Source organism: Ranitomeya imitator, chromosome 3, assembly GCF_032444005.1.
Source record: "Ranitomeya imitator isolate aRanImi1 chromosome 3, aRanImi1.pri, whole genome shotgun sequence".
Taxonomy (NCBI): domain Eukaryota; kingdom Metazoa; phylum Chordata; class Amphibia; order Anura; family Dendrobatidae; genus Ranitomeya; species Ranitomeya imitator.
The window spans coordinates 336,872,121-336,896,943 of record NC_091284.1 but is presented as its reverse complement, the minus strand read 5'-3'; the positions used below and the strand labels follow the sequence as shown (position 1 = coordinate 336,896,943).

The 24,823-nt window shown below is 43.8% G+C and overlaps 1 protein-coding gene across 3 annotated transcripts in view; it reads left to right on the top strand.

Moving 5' to 3' along the window:
• Nucleotides 1–24,823, top strand: part of RPS6KA1 (ribosomal protein S6 kinase A1) — a 356,285-nt gene that overhangs the window by 284,744 nt on the left and 46,718 nt on the right. For all 3 annotated transcript variants that reach the window (XM_069756752.1, XM_069756750.1, XM_069756751.1), the window contains 14 exons: nt 46–125; nt 300–406; nt 1,269–1,306; nt 6,308–6,450; nt 6,686–6,756; nt 7,675–7,763; nt 7,887–7,951; nt 9,347–9,449; nt 11,547–11,671; nt 11,761–11,883; nt 19,490–19,579; nt 19,717–19,875; nt 20,911–21,072; nt 21,174–21,250. In XM_069756752.1, the coding sequence (XP_069612853.1) occupies nt 46–125; nt 300–406; nt 1,269–1,306; nt 6,308–6,450; nt 6,686–6,756; nt 7,675–7,763; nt 7,887–7,951; nt 9,347–9,449; nt 11,547–11,671; nt 11,761–11,883; nt 19,490–19,579; nt 19,717–19,875; nt 20,911–21,072; nt 21,174–21,250 (1,432 nt within the window). The remainder of the gene's footprint in view (nt 1–45; nt 126–299; nt 407–1,268; nt 1,307–6,307; nt 6,451–6,685; nt 6,757–7,674; nt 7,764–7,886; nt 7,952–9,346; nt 9,450–11,546; nt 11,672–11,760; nt 11,884–19,489; nt 19,580–19,716; nt 19,876–20,910; nt 21,073–21,173; nt 21,251–24,823) is intronic.

The window sequence follows — 24,823 nt, the reverse complement described above, 5'->3', positions numbered from 1 at the left end:
TGATCCAGAGTATCCCTAACTAAACTGATGTCATTTTGGTTACAGCTTTTCAGACAGAGGGGAAGCTTTACTTAATTTTAGACTTCTTGCGTGGTGGGGACCTCTTTACTCGTCTTTCAAAGGAGGTCAGTGCAGAAGCTGCATGTCTGCCCATATCATCAACCTGTTCTTCTACAACGATCCTTGCCTGAACGTCATGCCCTTCCTGCCGATGGAGTTATTTCCATCAATGCAACAAAACGGAAAACACAATGTCCCTTGTTTCTGGAAAAACGTAGGAATTTGTTTTTCTCTTTTAGGTAATGTTTACAGAGGAGGATGTAAAGTTTTACCTGGCTGAGTTGGCTTTGGGCTTGGATCATTTACACAGCCTTGGAATCATTTATCGCGATCTAAAACCTGAAAAGTATGTACCCAAGTACTTTCAGAGATGTCTGTGCGTAACAAATCGGCAATCTTATTTCGATAAATGTGTTGCCTAAAGGTGACCAGAGATCCCAAATTCGAGGCCGGTCCCTGTTGATTGCCATTATAATGGTTTGCATAGTGCAGTGTTGTAGGCTTTTCAGCAGTAACTGGTTTAGGAGGAACGGAGAAACCACGATTTTTCAGGACTTGTTGACATTTCAGACACACATGAATAACTCTCATTCGTGACAGTGCAGCTTTCAGAAATTCATGTACATGCTGCAAAGACCCAATTCAAATGTCTTGAGGGAATTTTTTTAGTTGTAGCATTTTCTGTAACAGATCTGCTGCATGTGAATATACCTTAAAGCTTATTTACATGTACAATACATTTGTCTAATGGGATTAAATCCAGTGATAGAAATACATCCTCCCATACAGAAGTATACAAGTATTTTTAAAGGGAACCTGTCAGCTGATTCATGCTGCCCGAATTACAGGCACTGGTTACATTTTGGCAGCTGCATATACTTTACTCTGAAATGCTGCATTAGGGCTAGTGAAGCCATCGAGAACTAGTTATGCGAGACCCATAGTTCCTGGCTGTCTTCTCAAAGTATATTTCCTCTTAAAAGCTGCAGAATTTCAGAGGAAAACCTACACGGCTGCAATAATTATCTCTCTGATTAATGCTGCCTGTGGTTCAGGTGTCATGAATCGGCAGACTGCTTTCCTTTCATAAAATCTTTCAGCAAGAAAGGCATTGTCCTGACATGAATGTACTTTTCCGGGCCACAAGTATGTTTGATACTAATGTATTGCTGCTGTCTTTTTAATTTCTGCATATTTTAATTTTGCAGCATCTTACTTGATGAAGAAGGTCACATAAAACTAACTGGTAAAGTATCTTCTGTATATACGCCACAGCTTCCTGCATATCCCTACAGTGATGAAAATTAATTGTCATTTTCATTTTTTTCATCAAGTACACATGAAAATAAGAAACTTTGTAATATATCTTAGCCAAGAAATCTGCTTCTTTCTGTCCCAGGACTGATCATTAATTTCCACAATTCTTGGGTAGTTTTTGTTAGGGAATGCAGACTTTCCCATTACTGAGCTTGGAGATGACACTTGATGCTAATAGAGCTCTATGGAGAACTGTAACTGGTGTTTCAGGAGAACTTGCAGCAGAATGTCTGTGTTTGCCTTCCATTTCCTCCCTCATCCTCTCTCCTTTCCTCTACATAAAATTTAAAAAGCACCAAGAGACATCTCCTATGTCCGTAATGGGAAAATCTGTCTTCAGTGAACACAGATTTTACCCAGGAATTGAGAATGACTGATCAGTCCAGGAAGAGCTAGAAGCAGATTTCTTTAATAAGATCTATTGCAAAGTTTCTTATTTTCATGTGTCCTATTAAGGCTAGTTTCACACTAGAGTTTTGAGGAGCTGCAGAGGCCTGCGGACTTCCTCCGTGAAGCCCCGCCCTCGGCTGCTAGCTCCGCCTACTTCTGCATGCGGCTGTATACCTATCTTTAACATTAGGTACGCAGGTTGTGCGGCTGTATGCGGATGCTTCCTCATGCGTTGTTTTGACGATGCGGAGAAAAAGAAAATTGCTACAAGCTGCGTTCTACGCTGTCGCCGCATCGTCAAAACGACGCATGCGGAAGCATCCGCATACAGCGGCATGACCTGCGTACCTAATGTTAAAGATAGGTACACAGCCGCATGCAGAAGTAGGCGGAGCTAGCGGCTGAGGGCGGGGCTTCACGGAGGAAGTCCGCAGCTCCTCAAAACGGTAGTGTGAAACTAGCCTAATTTATGAATTAAAATGAAACTCCTGGTCAATGTATATCGCTCATGGCTAGAGATATGCAGATGTGACACAATCTAAATTTGCCAAATTGTGTGTATATTCCCAGGAAAAGCTATTTGCATTAGTTATTCTCTGCAAATTGAATGTTCCTTACTGGTGATGAGCGAATATACTCGTTATTCGAGATTTCCCGAGCACGCTTGGGTGTCCTCCGAGTATTTTTTAGTGCTCGGAGATTTAGTTTTCATTGCCTCAGCTGAATGATTTACAGCTATTAGCCAGCATAAGTACATGTGGGGATTGCCTGGTTGCTAGGGAATCCCCACATGTAATCAAACTGGCCAATAGCTGTAAATCATTCAGCTGCGACAAAAAAAAAAAAAAATCTCCGAGCACTAAAAAATATTCGGAGATAACCCGAGCGTACTCGAGAAATCTCGAGTAATGAGTGCGGTATATTCGCTCATCACTATTCCTTACTATGCTTTGGGGTGTGCTCAGAGCCTATACAGCAAAATCCATGTAAAAAGTAGAAAAATACTTACTATCCTTATACACCTTACCACTCACCTCTTCGGCCCATCCGCTCCACACTGTCCCCCTTCCAGTCTTTGGCGCATCTTCTTATCACCGCTACTGAGCTATGAATCCTCAGTCCTCCTTACACTAGGCCAGGGCATTGATGTATAAGGGCACTTGAGGTCACGATGTCATAGCGTTACAATGTTGTGAACTTCCATGCTCATGCGCAGAAACCTCATAGGCCTCATCAGAACCGGTCTAGTCTGAGGAGGCCTGGGGATTCATCACTTAGCTACAGTGATAAGAAGATGTGCCAAGGACCAGACAAGTGATGGTGAAGAGTGAAGGTCCAGAGAGGTGAGCGGTAAGGTGAGTAAAAGTATTTTATTTAGTTTTTAACCTTTTAATGACCCTTTGCGGTTCAGCAAAATGGCGGCTAGGCAGCGGCCATATTGGTAAATGTCCACAGAAGTGCATTACTAAAAATCCACAGTTTGGTGAATGGCCATGCTTGTTAGTGCAACTGTTTTCACAGTCTGCACAGCTCTTCTGTCTGCAAAATGGCTGCTGGTGAAGCAGCATGTGATGAGACCTGTCCAACTGCAGACCATGGTCAACCCCTTTAACTTTATGTAAGATTCATTATTTTATATTTCACCCTTTCCATTACGTCCCTCAGGACAGCACCATGGAGGACGTCCTTCCTTGACCTATAGCGGGACAGGATCATAGAGAGGTTAAAAGAACCCTCCCACCTCCACCTTCCAGTGTTTTTCCTGTCCCTACAGGGACAGTTGTATGAGAGGTTGCTCCTAGAGCGAAGATAACCTGTACATTGTATCTTCCCGGCCTCATTGTAGATTGTCAGCTTTCACGAGCAGGGTCGTTTCATTTTGTTTTAATTATTATATGGTTGTCACTTATGACTCTTGTGTTTGAAATTGTCAAACTGTAAAGCGCTGCGGAATATGTTGATGCTGTATAAATAAAGTTTATTATTTACTATTGTTATTATTAATCCTTCCTAAACTCCACATTCGGAAATCAGACAGATTCTTGTCCCATAAGTCTGTTGCGTTTCGTTTACCAGGGACAGCATCACTGCCTTTTGTACCTTGTGGTGAAGCAGCAGCACTGTGTCGTGTGGCAGAGGATCCCATTCTCGCGGCTCTTACAGCAGTTACGGCTCCTAAGATAAATGAAACTGTATCCAGGACTCTTAGGCCATGTGCACACGTACAGTATTTTTCGCGTTTTTTCGCTATAAAAACGCGAAAAAAACGCTTACATATGCCTCCTATTATTTACAATGCATTCCACATTTTTTGTGCAAATGTTGCATTTTTTTCCGCGAAAAAATCGCATTGCGGAAAAAAAAGCAACATGTTCATTAAATTTGCGGAATTGCGGTGACTCCGCACACCTAGGAATGCATTGATCTGCTTACTTTCCGCATGGGGCTGTGCACACCATGCGGGAAGTAAGCAGATTATGTGCGGTTGGTACCCAGGGTGGAGGAGAGGAGACTCTCCTCCACGGACTGGGCACCATATAATTGGTAAAAAAAAAAAGAATTACAATAAAAAATAATGATATACTCACCCTCGATGTCTTCCCGCCTCTCAGCGGTGCACGCTGCCGGTTCCGTTCCTATAGATGCTCTGTGTGAAGGACCTGCGATGACGTCGCGATCCTGTGATTGGTCGCGCGACCGCTCACGTGACCGCGACGTCATCGAAGGTCCTTCGCGCACCATCTATAGGAACGGACGCCGCTGAGGACATCGGCTGTCTGCAGAGGGTGAGTATAACCATTTTTTTTATTTTTTTTTATCATTTTTAACATGATATCCTTTTCTATTGATGCTGCATAGGCCGCATCTATAGTAAAAAGTTGGTCACACTTGTCAAACACTATGTTTGACAAGTGTGACCAACCTGTCAGTCAGTTTTCCAAGCGATGCTACAGATCGCTTGGAAAACTTTAGCATTCTGCAAGCTATTTACGCTTGCAAAATGCTAAGAAAAACGCAAAAAAAAATGCGTATTTCTTGCAGAAAATTTCCGGTTTTCTTCAGGAAATTTCTGCTAGAAATCCTGACGTGTGCACATACCCTTACAGTTAAGACCCCATAGTCTCACTGCCTCACAGTAGATAATCTCCCTCTGTGATGAGGAAGAAACCTACTTTTTCTCTAGCCATGGAATATGCATATATGGACAAATAAATTGACATACTTAAAATGTCGGGACTAATGACTCGTATAAATGCAGTTTCGAATAATTTCGAAGATTTTTACCACCACCACCTTCATCGATTCAGAGTCCAGACTCCCTGTGTCTAACATCAGTAAAACAGGAGTGATGATCCACGTTTCTCTTTCAGCGCTTCTAAAGAGAAGCCCGACGTTGGTATTGGCAGGAGATATTACCTGCCGGATGGTGTATTCCTTAGTTTCAATAATATATAACCCTTACTTGGGGGTTAGACATCTAAGGATTTGGAATAGACGTGATCTCCTGGATAAGTAATGCTCTGCCATTATCCATGTACTAACTGTTATTGGTTTGATCTTCTTGCAGTCCAGGGCCTCTGTCCTGCAGGTCTCCTTGTAGTACGGTAAGCTCGTCTGTAACCAAGGCTTAACCTGAGCCCAGAAGGACCGATGAAGGAACAGTCCTGTGTTATAAGCACATGCAGCTTATTATTGGTCAGTACAGTCCTCATTGGGTGGTGGCTGTGACTATCACCATATATTGCTGGGCAGTAAGGTTTTCTAACCCTATTCTGGGGCTGTGATGTCTATAAGTATCTATCACAATAAATAACTTGCTGTGGTTCATTATTGGTATTGGAGTACAATGGGTGTATTTCACACTCTGCTTCTGATGCTTATTTCCTTTACCACATTCATACTGAAATCGGCCATTATAGACATATATCAGACACTCACTACACTGATTTTCTTTGCGGATCTCTTTAGAATCTATATTTTTTTCTGATCTTTCGGATCATTTCTATATCTAGTCTGGTTTTTGCCTGGGACTTTGGTTCTTGGGCTTCTGTGCCCAACCTGAGACCTTTGCTCTGGCATTCTCCATGGTGCTGTCCGGAGGGACGTAATGGAAAAAGGGAATTGGACCTACCGGTAATTCTGTTTCCAGGTAGTCCCTCAGGACAGCACCCATAGTTCCCTCCCTTATGTTTCTCTTTAGGCTTGCACGGGATTAATCTTCCAGAAGATCGTTTGTCCGTCGGATCGCCATGGCTCGAGATTAAGATAAAGCCGTTAAATGGTTTATTACACACCTGTTTGTAAGGGCACGTTTAGACCATTTATTTCCATCCTTCTGTGGTACTTTGAAAAAACACTGGAGGGTGGAGGTGGGAGGGTCCTTTTAACCTCTCTATGATCCTGTCCCGCTATAGGTCAAGGAAGGACATCCTCCATGGTGCTGTCCTGAGGGACTACCTGGAAACCGAATTACCGGTAGGTCAAATTCCCTTTTTTTTTTACCTTGTGTCTCATAAGGTTGTAACTTTTGTTTTATTAGATTTTGGGCTCTGTAAAGAGTCAATAGATCATGAGAAGAAGGCATACTCATTCTGCGGAACAGTGGAGTACATGGCTCCTGAAGTGGTGACTCGTCAGGGCCATTCTCACAGTGCAGATTGGTGGTCCTACGGAGTTCTTATGGTAAGTTTTTCATTGGCCTGGGTAGAAGAAGCTAGCAATAACTTAGCATCTTTAAGATGTGTGAATATGCAGCTGCATGTTCCCATCGGTTAAGTTCAAACGAATCAATAAACATGTTAATACAGTGATCCCCACAATCCCTTTAAGATCAGGCTGGGGTAACCAAGGTCATAGTTTCTGTAGTAACAGACAGATTCTTCTCCTTCAGCATACTTTCCTTTTTTTGTTTTCTCAGTTTGAGATGCACACTGGATCCCTACCATTCCAAGGAAAAGACCGCAAGGAAACAATGACACTAATTCTTAAGTGAGTACCTTGAATTGAGTTATAATTAGATACATAGAAAAATAAAGTTGTAGAGTTCTAGCAACTATAAATCTTACCACGTCTTTATCACCTTCCTCACTTGCATTTAAAGGGAGCCTGTCACTTAGAGAATGGTATCTGATATGCAGGTGGGATGCTATATTACAGCAGCAGCTGATCAGATTGGTTTACATTTTTGTAGAAAAACTTTAATGTAAACTTGTATTTTATTAATTGAAATCCCTGATGTCTGAATGCATATGATCCAAGTGGGTGGTACATGTAGCAATAGCTGTCACTCACTGAGAAGGACCGCCCACTGGACTCGTATACAAACACCAGGGACCAATGAGTAAGATACAAGTTATATGGAAACTGTTCCAATAATGCTATATATCCTTGTGCTCAGCTTCTCGTTCTCTATGCCAGGCTGTCCACAGATCGGACTGCATGTAGAGTGTGACCAGGTCCCTTTAACAGCTATACACATTTGTACTACTGATGCCCAGGCTGTCAGTGACCGGATGATTGTGCCCACATGTGAATGGTGAAGTGGAAAAAGATCTGACTATATATTGAAGTATTTGTCGAATCCTAAAATTCTGTGAAAGCAAAGTAAAAATTCAATAAGAATTTAAAAAATGTGGTCAAATCTGCGTAAACTGCTCACAATTTCAGTTTTAACGCATCGCAGTACATTTTTTTTGCAGTTCACTCAAAATTTCTCCTGGATTGTTTTTTGATGGAATGAAGATTATTATAAGTTTGTATTCCCGTGAATGGCACATAATTGTGGTGCAGGAACCTCCCAGTGACTATACATGCCGTGTGAACGTTGTTTCATTGTGAAAATGTGCACGCTTTACTCATGACTTCTTCGTAATAATCGCTGTGCTCAATCTCTTATGTGTTTCCTAGAGCCAAACTGGGGATGCCTCAGTTTCTCAGCAAAGAAGCTCAGGATTTGTTACGAGCACTCTTTAGGAGAAATCCCACTAATAGGCTAGGTAGGTTTCTGCTATCAGTGTGATGCGTTTGCCTTTTTATTCATTTTTCTATATTAACTCATTTACCTGTTAAGTCTTTAGAACCGCAAAGCTGTAACGCTTTTTCTGCTGCCATTTTTCTAGGTTCTGGCAGTGATGGCGCAGAGGAGATTAAGCGACATCCATTTTTTTCTACCATTGATTGGAATGTGAGTCTTAATTTCTGAAATTAAAGTCTAAATTGGCGAAAAAAAGCCACAACTTTTATGTCTCTATACTATAGCCTGTACAACTTCATCCGCAGTTTTCCTTTTCGGCACCCCCACCTTTTATTTGTAAAATACCATATAGTTCAGTCTCTTGTGTTCTTCACTTCTGACTCCCATTTAAATTCCTAGCTCTCTTCCTACATGTTACTCTTGTGATACCTGCTATAACCAAGCTCTACTATTACTATACTATCACATTAGTGCTTGTCATGTTCGTCATGTCTTAATATTGTAACTAGTGCATTTTGCGTATTGCACATCATAGCCCACCTGCTACCAGGCACCCAGCCAGCATTAATCAGAAGTAAAGGATAAAGTGTTAGTAAATATTTCCAGAGGGGTTTGTCCTTCAATGGGAGAACCGTGAGTTGTAGTTAGCCTCCCCCCAATGTCATTGAAGCTTTATTCACCAGCAGATCACTATAGAAGTTGTTAGAACACTAGCAATAAGGTTATCCAGCTTTTTTTTTTCCATAGCTCCAAATATTTTAAAATAACAAAATATACAACACGTGCTTTTTCTGTTCCATGGCAATCAGGGCTGATGCACTAGAAAGGTCTTTGCAAGCAGTCAGCATGTCACTGATGCAGCCAGTCATTGGTTCACTGGTCCCGTACCATAGTGCTACCTGCAGTGGGAGTTAGGCTACTTTCACACTAGCGTCGGGCAACGTCCGTCACAATGCGTCGTTGTGGAGAAAAAACGCATCCTGCAATGTTGCCCGCAGGATGCGTTTTTTTCTCCATAGACTTTCATTAGCGACGCATTGCGACGGATTGCCACACGTCGCATCCGTCGTGTGACGGATGCGTCGTGTTTTTGCAGTCCATCGGGACAAAAAAAAAAAACGTTCCATACAACATTTTTTTGTCCGTCGGTTCCACTTTTTCCAATCGCGCATGTGCGGCCGGAACTCCGCCCCCTCCTCCCCGGACCAGACAATGGGGAAGCGGATGCGTTGTAAAACTGCATCCGCTGCCCCCATTGTGATTTTATTTCACAGTATGCGTCGGCCCGACGCACTGCGACGGGCCCGTACCGACGCTAGTGTGAAAGTAGCCTTAGGATGCCACCACTATGATGTCTGACAGTTGTAGCTACTGATTGACTTCAGCAGTTATATGCTGACCACCTGCAAAACAACCAGAAAGCCAACAATGATATGCCAGGAACAAAAGGTCAGAACCCTCAATTAATGACATTTGTCTTTTTTTTTTTTTAAAGAAAGTATAAACCTTGGATAGCGGATACCTTGGCAGTAGTGAGAATAGAAACAGTAATGAGCTTTTTGTACTAAAGCCTATCTAAACTGCATTCCCTCTTTCAATTTTCAGAGGCTGTACCGTCGAGAGCTTAGCCCACCATTTAAGCCAGCAGTTACACAACCAGATGACACATACTACTTTGACTCAGAATTTACGTCACGCACTCCAAAAGGTGATGTTATTTATTTTTGGGGGGACACACCAATGTAGTTTTTATGTGTCAGGAAATGTGAGTAATCTTATTACTGTAATCTGACAAATATTCAGAATTCAAAGTGCACTTATTTCAATTATATCACTTTGATAAATATATATATTCCTGCCACTCAGCTGTTTGAATATGTAGTAAATAATGATGAGTGAGTATACTCATTGCTCGGGTGGTCTCCGAGTATTTGGGCGTGCTCTGAGATTTAGTTTGTCGAAGCAGCTGCATGATTTGTGACTGCTAGACGGCTTGAATACATGTGGGAATTCCCTAAGGCTACGTTCACATTAGCGGTCCGCTAATGTGCGTCGCTGTTGCGTCGGCGACGCAGCGGCGACGCGCCCCTATGTTTAACATGGGGGACGCGTGCGTTTTTTTTGTTGCGTTTTCCGACACGTGCGTCGTTTTCGACGCTAGCGTCGGACGCAAGAAAATGCAACAAGTTGCATTTTTCGTGCGTCCAATTTTCGTCAAAAAACGACGCACGCGTCGCAAAACGCAGCGTTTTTGCGTGCGTTTGCGCGCGTTTTTTTGTGCGTCGTGCGTTGCGTCGCCGACGCAGCGGCGCGCCACGCTAATGTGAACGTAGCCTAACAGGCAACCCCCCACATGTATTCAAGCTGTCTAGCAGCCACAAATCATGCAGCTGCGGTGACAAACTAAATCTCAGAGCACGCCGAAATACATGGAGACCACCCAAGCATGCTCTGAGAAACTCAAGTAATGAGCACACTCTCTCATCACTAGTAGTAAACTGTTGCCTGTATTTAGCTCCTCAACTGGTGGTAGATGACAATATCAGAGGTATCAAGGCATTTTTTATTACTTTTTTACATTTTATTACTAAGGTGGTCTTTTTGCCTTTTTATTGCCCAGAGTGACTTAATACAGCGTGTCACATCCAAAAGATTTTGACGTACAGAAAAAGTTTAAAACCTGTGCTATATTAGATATATTGCTGCACCATTGTGTTTAACTAGTGTTACAAAATAGTGAGTGGGTAGAGAGCGTAGTATGACCTGGCACCAGTCTCAAAAGCCGGTCCCAGTGCACCGGACTAAGACAGCTCCTGGAGGGTCCGGTAAGGTAACGTGCGGTAACCTGGGTGCCAGCCATTAAAAAAGAGCTACGGAAATGTCCACTGAAGAGAAAAGGCAGCACTCACCGTACCGGTCCATTCTTTGTTATTCAGGAGCAGATATACATAGTGGCAGGGAAGAAGAGGTGGAGACAACGAAGGGCTACGGCCGTTTCTCCCTGCAAGCGCTCACCTTGGACCCGTGGAAGCGCTTGCAGGGCGAAATGGCTGTAGTCTTTCGTTGTCTCCACCTCTTCTTCCCCACCGCTATGTGTTTATATGCTCTTGAATAATGAAGAAAGGACCGGTACAGTGAGTGCTGCCTTTTCTCTTCACTGGACATTAACCAGTGTTACTCTATTACTGGTATTTGAGACAGGGATAATTTTGTGACTATATATTGATGGAAATTTTACAAAACTGTGCATCAGCATTCTAGAAAAACCAGTTTGCTAGCCCATGGTCATTTACAGGAGTTGTCCACTACTTTTTTTTTATATTCATGACCTATCTTTAGGATAGGCCTTAAATACAGTAAGTTCTCTTATTCTGTCCAGTAGGCACCCAGCGATTTTATATCCCTTGGATAGGTCAAAAATGTAAAAGGAACGCACAATCACTTTAGTCGATCTATGGCTAGTAAACTATTTTTCTTGGTGAGAATAGATCAGTGCTCTGTTAGTTATATGGGTATTGGGTAGGTTATTGCCACTGCTATCTTTTAACATTATATAATTGAATAAAAGGCAGAGTATAAGGAATGGGAGACATTGTCTACAGAGGATATAACCGTTATGAGAAGGGAATAATTTTCTGCTTGGGTTGTCTTATATGCAGTGGAGGTTTGCGTCTTGTTGCTTTCTGCTATACGAACATATTCCTTGATACCAGAAATTATACAACACTAGCGTTATCTGAAAAGTAGCTGCATGTAATATCAGGAGACATTGGCAATATTAATAAGCTGCTTCTTTATTAAACAGACTCCCCTGGAATTCCTCCGAGCGCGGGAGCTCATCAGCTGTTCCGTGGCTTTAGTTTTGTGGCTCCTTCACTTGCAGAGGTGGATGGAAAATCCTCTACTTCTCCAATACTTTCTGTACCAAAGGTGATCATCCCTCAAGAACAGTAATTTGCTTAATTATCTCATTTTTGTATTTTGCCATTCAAGTTATCTGCATGATATTTGGTTTACAGATCTACACGAAAAATGCTGTGTTTTGTGATGTGTACACTACACGGGAGACTATTGGCGTTGGGTCTTTCTCTGAGTGCAAACGCTGTATTCACAGGGGTACAAATATGGAATATGCTGTGAAGGTAAGGAAATGCCTTCTCTATTAGGCTGTGGTCACATAGTATGTTTTATGGGTATTCCACATGCATATCGTTTATTGAGGTGGATACTGTCAGGTAGTCATACGCCATTTAACCCCATCGTATATGGCATGTTAAACTGCAAATCCCAAGCACAAATTTTAGTCGCCTTTAGTTTTCTGATTTTGGATTATTTTGCAAATCGCTGGCTATTTTGTTTTTTTCCGTGTAAAATCTGCTATGTGCATGTACTAGTACAGGTGTATTCCCACAATCGCATCCATTACTTATTAAATAAACCTAAACAATAAATTTTTCAATTGCAATTAGTTGAAGGAAAATATACTGTTTGCCATATTTAGCCACCTAAAATACACCTTCTGCAATCTGTTGCCATCTTGTTGCCTCTAGTTACACCTTTCAGAAGTTCTGTATAGGCAGGTCGAGAAGGCACATCTTGCCCCCAGTTTCTCTTTTCAGCAGTACGGTCTTTCCAGCAGTGTAGGCATCCAGCACATGCTCAGTACTTATGTCACTATACAGAGGAGTGTGTGCACTGTAGAGCACAGCAGAGTAGGCATCCAGCGCATGCACAGTACTTCTGTCACTATACAGGGGAGTGCGTGCACTGTAGAGCTCAGCAGTGTAGGCATCCAGCACATGACCAGTACTTCTGTCACTATACAGGGGAGTCTGTGCACTGTAGAGCTCAGCAGTGTAGGCATCCGGCACATGACCAGTACTTCTGTCACTATACAGGGGAGTATGTGCACTGTAGAGCTCAGCAGTGTAGGCATCCAGCACATGAGCAGTAGTTCTGTCACTATACAGGGGAGTGTGTGCACTGTGGAGCTCAGCAGTGTAGGCATGCAGCGCATGCACAGTACTTCTGTCACTATACAGGGGAGTGTGTGCACTGTAGAGCTCAGCAGTGTAGGCATCCAGCACATGAGCAGTAGTTCTGTCACTATACAGGGGAGTGTGCGCACTGTAGAGCTCAGCAGTGTAGGCATGCAGCGCATGCACAGTACTTCTGTCACTATACAGGGGAGTGTGTGCACTGTAGAGCTCAGCAGTGTAGGCATCCAGCACATGAGTAGTAGTTCTGTCACTATACAGGGGAGTGTGCGCACTGTAGAGCTCAGCAGTGTAGGCATCCAGCGCATGCACAGTACTTATGTCACTATACAGAGGAGTGTGTGCACTGTAGAGCTCAGTTGTGTAGGCATCCAGCACATGACCAGTAGTTCTGTCACTATACAGAGGAGTGTGTGCACTGTAGAGCTCAGTTGTGTAGGCATCCAGCGCATGCACAGTACTTATGTCACTATACAGGGGAGTGTGCGCACTGTATAGCTCAGCAGTGTAGGATTCCAGCGCATGCACAGTACTTATGTCACTATACAGAGGAGTGTGTGCACTGTAGAGCTCAGCAGTGTAGGCATCCAGCACATGACCAGTAGTTCAGTCACTATACAGGGGAGTGTGTGCACTGTAGAGCTCAGTTGTGTAGGCATCCAGCGCATGCACAGTACTTATGTCACTATACAGGGGAGTGTGCGCACTGTATAGCTCAGCAGTGTAGGATTCCAGCGCATGCACAGTACTTATGTCACTATACAGGGGAGTGTGCGCACTGTATAGCTCAGCAGTGTAGGATTCCAGCGCATGCACAGTACTTATGTCACTATACAGAGGAGTGTGTGCACTGTAGAGCACAGCAGTGTAGGCATCCAGCACATGACCAGTAATTCTGTCACTATACAGAGGAGTGTGCGCACTGTAGAGCTCAGCAGTGTAGGCATCCAGCACATGACCAGTAATTCTGTCACTATACAGAGGAGTGTGCGCACTGTAGAGCTCAGCAGTGTAGGCATGCAGCAAATGACCAGTAGTTCAGTCACTATACAGAGGAGTGTGTGCACTGTAGAGCTCAGTTGTGTAGGCATCCAGCGCATGCACAGTACTTATGTCACTATACAGGGGAGTGTGCGCATTGTATAGCTCAGCAGTGTAGGATTCCAGCGCATGCACAGTACTTATGTCACTATACAGGGGAGTGTGCGCACTGTATAGCTCAGCAGTGTAGGATTCCAGCGCATGCACAGTACTTATGTCACTATACAGAGGAGTGTGTGCACTGTAGAGCACAGCAGTGTAGGCATCCAGCACATGACCAGTAATTCTGTCACTATACAGAGGAGTGTGCGCACTGTAGAGCTCAGCAGTGTAGGCATCCAGCACGACCAGTAATTCTGTCACTATACAGAGGAGTGTGCGCACTGTAGAGCTCAGCAGTGTAGGCATCCAGCACATGACCAGTAGTTCAGTCACTATACAGGGGAGTGTGTACACTGTAGAGCACAGCAGTGTAGGCATCCAGCACATGACCAGTAATTCTGTCACTATACAGAGGAGTGTGTGCTCTGTAGAGCTCAGCAGTGTAGGCTTCCAGCACATGACCAGTAGTTCTGTCACTATAAAGAGGAGTGTGTGCTCTGTAGAGCTCAGCAGTGTAGACATCCAGCGCATGCACTGTACTTCTGTCACTATACAGGGGAGTGTGCGCACTGTAGAGCTCAGCAGTGTAGGCATCCAGCACATGAGCAGTAGTTTTGTCAATATATAGGGGAGTGTGTGCACTGTAGAGCACAGCAGTGTAGGCATCCAGCACATGAGCAGTAGTTCTGTCACTACACAGGGGAGTGTGTGCACTGTAGAGCTCAGCAGTGTAGGCATCCAGCGCATGAGCAGTAGTTTTGTCACTATACAGAGGAGTGTGCACTATAGAGCACAGCAGTGTAGGCATCCAGCACATGAGCAGTAGTTCTGTTACTATACAGGGGAGTGTGTGCACTGTGGAGCTCAGTAGTGTAGGCATCCAGCGCATGAGCAGTAGCACCACAATGTTCCATACAGAATGAGCCCCATATATTGCTCCATACAGAATAACATGCCCCATGTATTGCTCCATACAGTATAATGAGCCCATATATTGCTCCATACAGTTTGAGTCCCACATGGTGCTCCATACTGTATAATGGCCACACAGTGTTCCAAACTGTATAATGGCCACACAGTGTTCCAAACTGTATAATGGCCACACAGTGCTCCATACTGTATAATGGCCACACATGATGCTCCATACTGTATAATGGCCACACAGTGCTCCATACTGAATAATTGCCACACGTGATGCTCCATACTGTATAATGGCCACACATGATGCTCCATACTGTATAATGGCCACACATAGTTACTCCTACACACGCGGCTGCGCTCCGTACACCTTGCACACACGGCTCCACTCCGTACTCACGCGGCTCCGCTCCATACACCTCGCACACACCCGGCTCTGCTCCATACACCTCGTACAAACACGGCTCCGCTCCGTACACCTCGTACACACATGGCTCCGCTCCGCACACCTCGTAAACACACGGCTCCGCTCCGTACACCTCGTACACACACGGCTCCGCTCCGTACACCTCGTACACACACTGCTCCGCTCCGTACACATTCAGCTCCGCTCCATACACCTCGTACACACACGGCTCCGCTCAGTACACCTCGTACACACGGCTCCGCTCCGTACACCTCATACACACACGGCTCCGCTCCGTACACCTCGTACACACACGGCTCCGCTCCGCACACCTCGTACACATTCAGCTCCGCTCCATACACCTCCGCACACCTCACACACACCGCTCCGTACACCTCACACACACGGCTCCGCTCCGTACACCTCACACACACGGCTCCGCTCCGTACACCTCACACACACGGCTCTGCTCCGTACACCTCACACACACGGCTCCACTCCGTACACCTCACACACACGGCTCCGCTCCGTACACCTCATACACACACTTACCATTGCAACCAGCACAGAGTCCTGCAAACCATGGAGGTCCCGATCATGTGACCCGTGACTCCTCCCCTCCTGTGACCTCATCACAGCTCCTGTTTGCACAGAGCAGCCAATATGTGGTGTACTGCTCTGCGGATGCAGGGATGACCGGCTGAGATTGCACACCGTGGGTTGTGAGCAGGGGAGCGCGCACCGCACTAGTGACAGCAAGTGTCAGGGATTATGGAGAGTCGGCACCAAGTGTTCTGACCGTCGCTCTGCCACCCCCTGTCTTTCAGTGAGGACTGCCGCCTGAAGCAAAGGGCTCAACTTGCCCCATGATAGCGGCACCCCTGCATCCAGCACTTGAGCAGTAGTTCTGTCACTATACAGAGGAGTGTGCGCACTGTAGGGCACAGCAGTGTAGGCATCCAGCGCATAAGCAGTAGTTATGTCACTAAACAGAATTAATATTCACTACTCTCCACCCCCATATTCCCTGGCATGGGAAGTAGTGAATATTTCGGCAGCTGACCTCTGCTGATCCATGGGGATGGTGGCCATGGATACCAGGATGGGGATGGGTGCCATGGATACCGGGACGGGGGTGGGGTATGCGCATTGTAGAGCACCGCAGAGTAGGCATACAGAACATGAGCAGTAGTTCATAGTCATAGAATGTTAGAGTTGGAAGGGACCTCCAGGGTCATCGTGTCCAAACCCTCTGCTCAATGCAGAATTCACTAAACCCTCTCAGACAGATGTCTGTCCAGCCTCAGTTTGAAGATTTCTATTGAAGGAAAACTCACCACCTCTCATGGCAACTTGTTCCACTTTTTTGATCGCTCTCACTGTCAAAAAGCTGTCGGCTGTTTAACCTGCTAAATGACGCTATCAATCTGTAACGGCGACAATTAATGCCATGACAGGCACCGTTTTAACACCTCATTAGTGGACCTGCGATGTGATCATGGGACACCAATGGGTTGCCTTGACATCTGGGGGTGGGAGGGCGCTGGGGGCTGAAGACCCCTGTGAGTATCATCACAGTACTTCTGTGAAAACCAGTCACTCGCTGGCGTTCATATGCTACCATGATATTTTATATATCCAGCAATGCTATGGCATTTCTGTATATAGCACAAGCGATAAGATTGAACGCTTACTCAAGGGCCACCAAGGGTACTAACAAATACAGTGAAAAGTAAAAAAAATAAAAAATAAAAATGAAAAAAATAAAATTAAGTTAATCGCTCTTCTTTTACCATAGTAAAAAGTAATCCATTTTTAAAAATTCACATTTCGTATTGATGTGTCCATAATACTCATCCATCTATTTATCAACATATAAAATAAATTGGTCCCATCGATAAACCGCATAACTAGAAAAAAAAACACCAGAATTCCATTTTTTCAGCAGCCACAAGAACAGAAAAACATGCAATAAGAAGTGATGAGAACATCATATATTCCCCAAATTGGTATCAATAATAATATTGGCTTGGGGTGCAAAAAAAAAGCCCTCACCCAGCCCCATATCCCAAAAGTTGAAAATGTTATGGCACTCGGAAAATGGCAAAACAAGCAAAATGTTTGTATTTTTAGGTCTGAATTTTTTTTTCACCACTTAAAAACTGTACATGTTTGGTATATGCATAATTGTACTGACCTGGAGAATTATAACTCTAGGTAACTTTTACGGTAAATTGAATGTTATAAATAAAAAAACAAAAAACAATTGCACTTTTGTTGCTATTTTGCCACTCTTCAAATTTTTTTCCAGCTTTCCATTACATCATATGATAAAATGGATTGTGCTATTCAAATGTACATCTTGTCCTGGAAAAATCAGCTCTCACACAGCTATGTCAGCAGAAAAATGAAAAAGTTATTGCTCTTGGCATAAGGGGAGAAAAAGGGCTCAAAAACTGAAAATCGCCTGGTCATTAATAAAATATAAAATACTCGTGTCTCCCCCACAGATGCTCTCTTTAATGGCTTCAACCTCATGACTGGCGCAGCCAATCTGTGGCCACATCAATGACAAAATTGTCACCTCCGAGGCCACTTATTGGCTGCAGCAGTAATAAGCCATCTGAGCCAGAAGAGTCTCTTTGCTCTCTTGACAATTTTCCCACCAAATGTGGTTACGGATTGGTTGAACATCCTGTGATAGTCTTCCTTCTCAGCTCTGGGAACTACAAGTCCAAAGCCCTTTTGATATGCACTGTACTACAGCACAGTTATGTTTTGCATGCTGTATTGTGTGCTAAAATTCTCATATTTATGAACGTCCATGTAAAATAGCCGTAGGGTGGGCCCCCTGGAATCAATTCCACCTGTGGACTCTAGGCCCCTCAGTCCGTCCCTGACTTGCATGGAATATGACACTAAAGAGTAAGAAAGAGTACACAAGTGTTTTGCAAGTGTTTTCAGCTTGCAGAATGCTTGCACTTTTCCAAGCGATTTGAAGCATCCCTTGGAAAAGTGATTGACGGGTTGGTCACACTTGTCAAGCATAGTGCTTGACAAGTATGACCAACTTTTTACTATTGATGCGGCCTATGCAGCATCAATAGTAAAAGATAGAATGTTAAAGATAATAAAAATATATATGGTTATTCTCACCTTCCGACGGCCCCCGATCTCCTCAGCGGCGCTCCCAGTACGTTACGTTCTCAGGGATGCTTTGCACGAAGGACCTTTGTGACGTCACGGTTGCGTAACCGCAATGTCATCCCAGGTAATTCGCGCAATGCATCCCTGAGAACGGAAGCCGCCACGTGCACCGCTGAGAGGCAGGGGCCATCAGAAGGTAAGTATATCCCTATTTTTAATATTTTTTTTTTTTTTTTTTTACAGGAATATTGTACCTAGGGCCTGAAGGAGAGTCTCCTCTCTTCCAGACCGTGGGTACCATCCGCACATGAAGCACTCACTTTACGCATGGTGGGCATAGCTAGATGCGTAAAGTGAGCGTTTCAGTGCAATCCTATGGCTGAGGAATCGCCTCGATTCCGCAGAAATAATGAACATGCTGCCAATTTTACCGCTATGCGATTCCGCAGCGGGAAAATCCACAGCACGGGCACAGCAACTGCGAAATCCCATAGGATTGCATGAGAATGCGTTTAAGTGTTTTTTAGCGTTTCCGCTGTGGCAAAAAACACGGCAGAAACGCATAAAAAACGCAACGCGGGCACACAGCCTTAATTGCAAGCTGATCTCCAACAACCCACCTAATCTCTTAATCGGTAGAAAAGGGTAGGTTAAATTATATGACTTTTCAAATTGTCATGCCATTTACTTTAATGATCACTGCTTTGGAAGTTTAGCCATAACTTACTTGATTTGCTAGCTAAGTGTTGGACTACATACATCTACATTTTGTATTTTTGGCATCCTATTTTTAAATCGGAGTCTCTGTAAAGCTGATCAGTTGTGATACAATGAATGTTGTAGACAATAACACAAACCTGTGATCTGGTTTATTGATGACTTCTCACTTTGCACCCATACCTTAAGCGTGCATACTCCAATATTTTCACCTGCTGATAGGGGATTTGTAGCCATTCTTGAGCGGTGTCTGATATTGGAGCTAATCTCCATCCCATTTTTTCTTGTGTAATCTCGGTAAACACGTTTAATAGAGCAATTGAAAGTACTTTGCTTAGTTCAGACAATCCTGTTAATTACTTTACTTTTTAACTGCGACCATAAACCTTACATTGTCTACTCAACTTCTTTGAACTGCAGATAATAGATAAAACCAAAATTGATCCATCAGAAGAAATAGAGATTTTGCGGAGATACGGTCAACATCCCAACGTAATTACTTTAAAGGATGTAAGTATTAACGACATTAATACGCGGGACAGTTAAATGAGAATTTTTATGAAAAAGCAGCACTTCCACATTTAGAACAATTACTCTCTTCTCAAGACCAAGTAGTCATAATGGTTTCTCTGCCCAAATCAAAACAGGTGTATGAAGAGGGAAATTACGTCCACCTTGTGACCGAGCTTATGAGAGGTGGAGAACTGCTTGATAGAATCTTGCGTCAGAAGGTCTTTTCAGAAAGAGAGGCCTGTGCTGTTCTCCTGACCATCTGCAAGACTGTGGAATATCTTCATACACAAGGGGTGAGATTATTATGTGCACATAATGTTTGTTGGGTGTTCTGATATCTATAGCAAATTGGAAATAACGGTAGAAAATGACCTTTATCTGACCAGCCAACTGACGCTTCAGTGCCAATGCTCACCTTTGATCTATGCTCAATTGGCTATTGTTATATCTGTCTACCCTCGTGACCACTGCAGTCAGTCACTAGCCTTTACAGTGTAATGCTGTGCATTGCTAAAGTTATTGCTGAAGCAAAGTAGACAGATGGGGAACACGAGCGGCAGCACTGTAGATGTTAAAAGCTTTATTGGGTGAGAAAAGTGGATTATATTTTTCATGCCATTTCCACCATTTAAAGGGAACCGGTCTCCAAGATTGGCTGATACGAGCTACAGCCATTACCTTTCAGTGCTTAGATTAGCCCCCAATCCGACCTGCAAGAGAAGAAAAATAACTTTTATCATACTCACCTGGGGGTGATCCGGTTCGATGGGTGTTGCAGGTCCTTGTCCGGCGCCTCCCACCTTCTTGCGATGCCACCCTCCTGCTTGCTTCACAGGCTTCCCGGCATCGCGCTCCTGCGCAGGCACACTTATCCAAATTCCAGCTGTGCGCAGGTGCTGGGCCCCTGACCTTTCCCAGCGCCTACGCACTGCATTACTTTGCTCTGCCCTCAACAGGGCAGATAAGTAGCCTGCACAGGAGCGTGATGCCAGGGAGTCTGTGTGGATGACGCATAATCCACATGAACAAGCAGGAGGGTGGCATCACAAGAAGATGGGAGGCGAAGGACCAGGACCGACGACACCCATCGGCCCGGATCCCCCCCCCCCAAGTTGAGTATAATATCTTATTTTTCTTCTCTTGTAGTTCGGATCGGGGGCTTATCTACAGCATTATAGAATGCTGTAGATAAGCCCTGAAAGGCAGTGGCTGTAACTCGTGACAGGTTCCCTTTAAACAAATTTTCTTCAGACTGAGGGAAAGTCCTTTAATAACACATGGTCTTATGTTATAGCTATAAATCTTTATCTGTTCCTATCACATTCTAGGTTGTCCATAGAGACTTGAAACCAAGTAACATCCTTTATGTTGATGAATCTGGAAACCCAGATTCCATAAGGATCTGTGATTTTGGATTTGCGAAACAGCTGCGTGCAGAAAATGGATTATTAATGACCCCATGCTATACGGCCAATTTTGTGGCCCCAGAGGTAATAAGGCTATTGGAAACTGCACTAATAAATAAGCAAAGAATACAAATGAGTTATGCAAGGAGACTTTATTATTGTGCAATTTGACTAATGTTTTGTAGGTGTTGAAGAAACAAGGATATGACGAAGGATGTGACATCTGGAGTCTGGGAATTCTCCTTTACACCATGCTGGCAGGGTAAGTATATATGTAGAGGCACTAGCAGTGCATTGCAAGCCATGGGAGCTCCTGGCCCACAAGGCAAGATCTTTACCAGAGCTTACCATGCATAACATACTGCTAGATAGGTGTACAGAGAAGACTGACTAACATATACTGTACATTGGGCCAAACTCAGTCTGGTCATATTAGGCAATTGGGTTACGTTAAATGCTTACTAGGCTGGCAGGCTGGGTCCAGGTACCAGCTAACATTTCCTAGTCAAAATAGTAACATGTTTACTGCGGTTATTTTTCGGTTTAGAGTAGGCTATGCTATGACATTAATTAACCCCTTCATGACCCAGCCCATTTTGACCTTAATGACCTGGCCAATTTTTGCAATTCTGACAAGTGTCCCTTTATGAGGTAATAACTCAGGAACGCTTCAACGGATCCTAGCAATTCTGAGATTTTTTCGTGACATATTGGGCTTTATGTTAGTGGTAAATTTAGGTCGATAATTTTTGCGTTTATTTGTGAAAAAGAACGGGAATTTGGCGAAAATTTTGAAAATTTCACAATTTTCAAATTTTTAATTTTTATTCTGTTAAACCAGAGAGTTATGTGACACGAAATAGTTAATTAATAACATTTCCACATGTCTACTTTACATCAGTACAATTTTGGAAGAAATTTTTTTTTTGCTGGGAAGTTATAAGGGTTAAAATTTGACCAGCTATTTCTCGTTTTTACAACAAAATTTACAAAACCATTTTTTTTTAGGGAGCACCTCACATTTGAAGTCAGTTTGAGGGGTCTATATGGCTGAAAATACCCAAAAGTGACACATTCTAAAAACTGCACCCCTCGAGGTGCTCAAAACCACATTCAAGAAGTTTATTAACCCTTCAGGTGTTTCACAGCAGCAGACGCAACATGGAAGGAAAAAATGAATATTTAACTTTTTAGTCACAAAAATGATCTTTTGGCAACAATTTATTTTCTTAAGGGTAAAAGGAGAAACTGGACATCGAAAGTTGTTGTACAATTTGTCCCGAGTACGCCGATACCCCATATGTGGGAGGGAACCACTGTTTGGGCGCACGACAGGACTTGGAAGGGAAAGAGCGCCATTTTACTTTTTGAATGAAAAATTGGCTCCAATCTTTAGCGGACACCATGTCGCATTTGGAGAGCCCCTGTGTGCCTAAAGATTGGAGTTCCCCCACAAGTGACCCCATTTTGGAAACTAGACCCCCAAAGGAACTTATCTAGATGCACAGTGAGCAATTTGAACCCCCAGGTGCTTCACAAATTGATCTGTAAAAATGAAATACCGGATTACGTACCGGTAATGCTCTTTTATAGAGCCCACGACAGCACCCACTAGAGAGAGGGGATCCGCCCCTAGGAACAGGAAACCTACAGAGAGATAAAAGGGGCGGCCCCCCCTCGCTCCTCAGTTGTTTTACAGAGAATAGGAGGAACCGCCGCCAGGTTTTAGTTAACAGGTTCAGGTATATCCATATATATATATATACATATTTACAACCTTATGCTATTTTCTTCTAATATTTACACCTCACCAAAGAAGCACCACGTGCGACTATATACAGAAAAGGGAGGGATGTGAACGGGTGCTGTCGTGGGCTCTATAAAAGAGCATTACCGGTACGTAATCCGGTATTTTCTATTCGCCACGACAGCACCCACTAGAGAGAATTGCAGAGACTATAGACTGGGTGGGTTTACTGAGTCAAGGACCGATACACCAAAAGTTAGATCAGAAGCAGAGGATAGATCTAATCTATAATGCTTATAGAAGGTATTTGGTGAAGACCAAGTTGCAGCCTTACATATAAGGTCTATTGGCACATTCGCCCTTTCTGCCCAGGAAGTCGACAAGGCTCTTGTAGAGTGTGCTCCTATATGCATCGGAGGATCTCTACCTCCAGCTTTATACGCCAAGATTATGGCCTCTCTGATCCAGCGAGATAATGTGTTCTTTGTCACTCTGGTACCTTTGGTTTTACCCTGGAAAGACACAAAGAGAGCCCTACTCTTCCTCCAGTCCCTGGTTCTCTCTAAATAGGCTAGCACAATCCTTTTTACATCTAGAGTATGAAGTTTTACTTCTTCTGGAGTTGAGTGGTTCTCATAAAAGGTAGGTAACAAGATCTCCTGGGCTCTATGAAAAGTAGTGGCTACTTTAGGAAGATAACAAGGGTCTGTTTTCAAAATTATCCTATCTGATGTTACAGATAAAAAGGGAGGATCTATAGATAATGCATGGAGATCACTCACTCTTCTAGCAGAAACTAATGCCACTAACAATACCGTTTTCAAAGAAATATTTTTTAGTGAGGCTGTTTGGAGAGGCTCAAACGGTGGCTGTGTCAATGCTTCCAGGACTATGGATAAATCCCACTGAGGAACCTGCGGTATGCTAATTGGTCTTGAACGCTCACAGGCAGATATAAATCGGGATATCCACCTATTACCCGCAACATCATAATTAAAAAGAGCTCCTAAAGCTGAAACCTGGACCTTCAGAGTGCTTACGGAGAGTCCTAATTCCAAACCTCTTTGTAGAAATTCCAACACTGGAAATATAGGAACTTCAGATGAAAGTTGTGCAGTATGGAATTGAAGAAATTTTCTCCAAATTCTAACATAAATTCTAGTAGTTGAAGGTTTTCTACTCTTCATAAGAGTGTTAATTAACCCACTAGAAAACCCCCTTATACTTAGTAACTGCCTCTCAAACTCCAGGCAGTCAGGTTCATGCCCTTTGCCTGAGGATGGAGGAATGGTCCCTGAGAGAGCAAGTCCTTGGACTGAGGCAGAATCCACGGGTCTGACACTGACATCGCCCTCAGCCATGAGAACCATGGCCTTTTGGGCCAGAATGGGGCTATTAACAGAACTCTTGCGCCTTCCTCCCTTATTTTTCTTATTACTATAGGTAATAGATTCCATGGGGGGAAAGCATAGGCCAGGTCGAATGTCCATGGTACCTGGAGGGCATCGAGTATGTCCGGCTTGTCCTCCCTGCATAGAGAGGCAAACCTCCTGACCTGACGGTTGGCTCTTGTGGAAAACAAGTCTATTTGAGGAACACCCCATCGAGCTGTTATTAATCTGAAAATCTTCCTGTTCAGCATCCATTCTCCCTGATGAAGAGTGTGACGGCTGAGGAAATCGGCATGAAAATTGTCTATGCCCCTGATGTGCACTGCTGACAAGGATAGCAGATGACCTTCGGCCAACTCCATGATGTCTGAAGCCACTTCTCTGAGTTTGTCCGACCTTGTACCTCCTTGATGGTTCAGATACGCCACCGCAGTGGTGTTGTCGGAGAATACTCTTGTGTGAGAGCCGCTGAGCTGAGGAAGAAAGTGAAGTAGGGAGTAGTATATAGCCCTCAACTCTTTGACATTTGAGGAATTATTAAGTTCTGAACTGGACCAAAGACCCTGGACCCACTGATCCTGAAAATGTGCCCCCCAGCCTTCAGGACTAGCGTCTGTGGTCACTATACTAGAAGGGGTGATTACCCATAGAACCCCTCTCGAAAGATTTTTTCGATTCAACCACCACATAAGGGAGT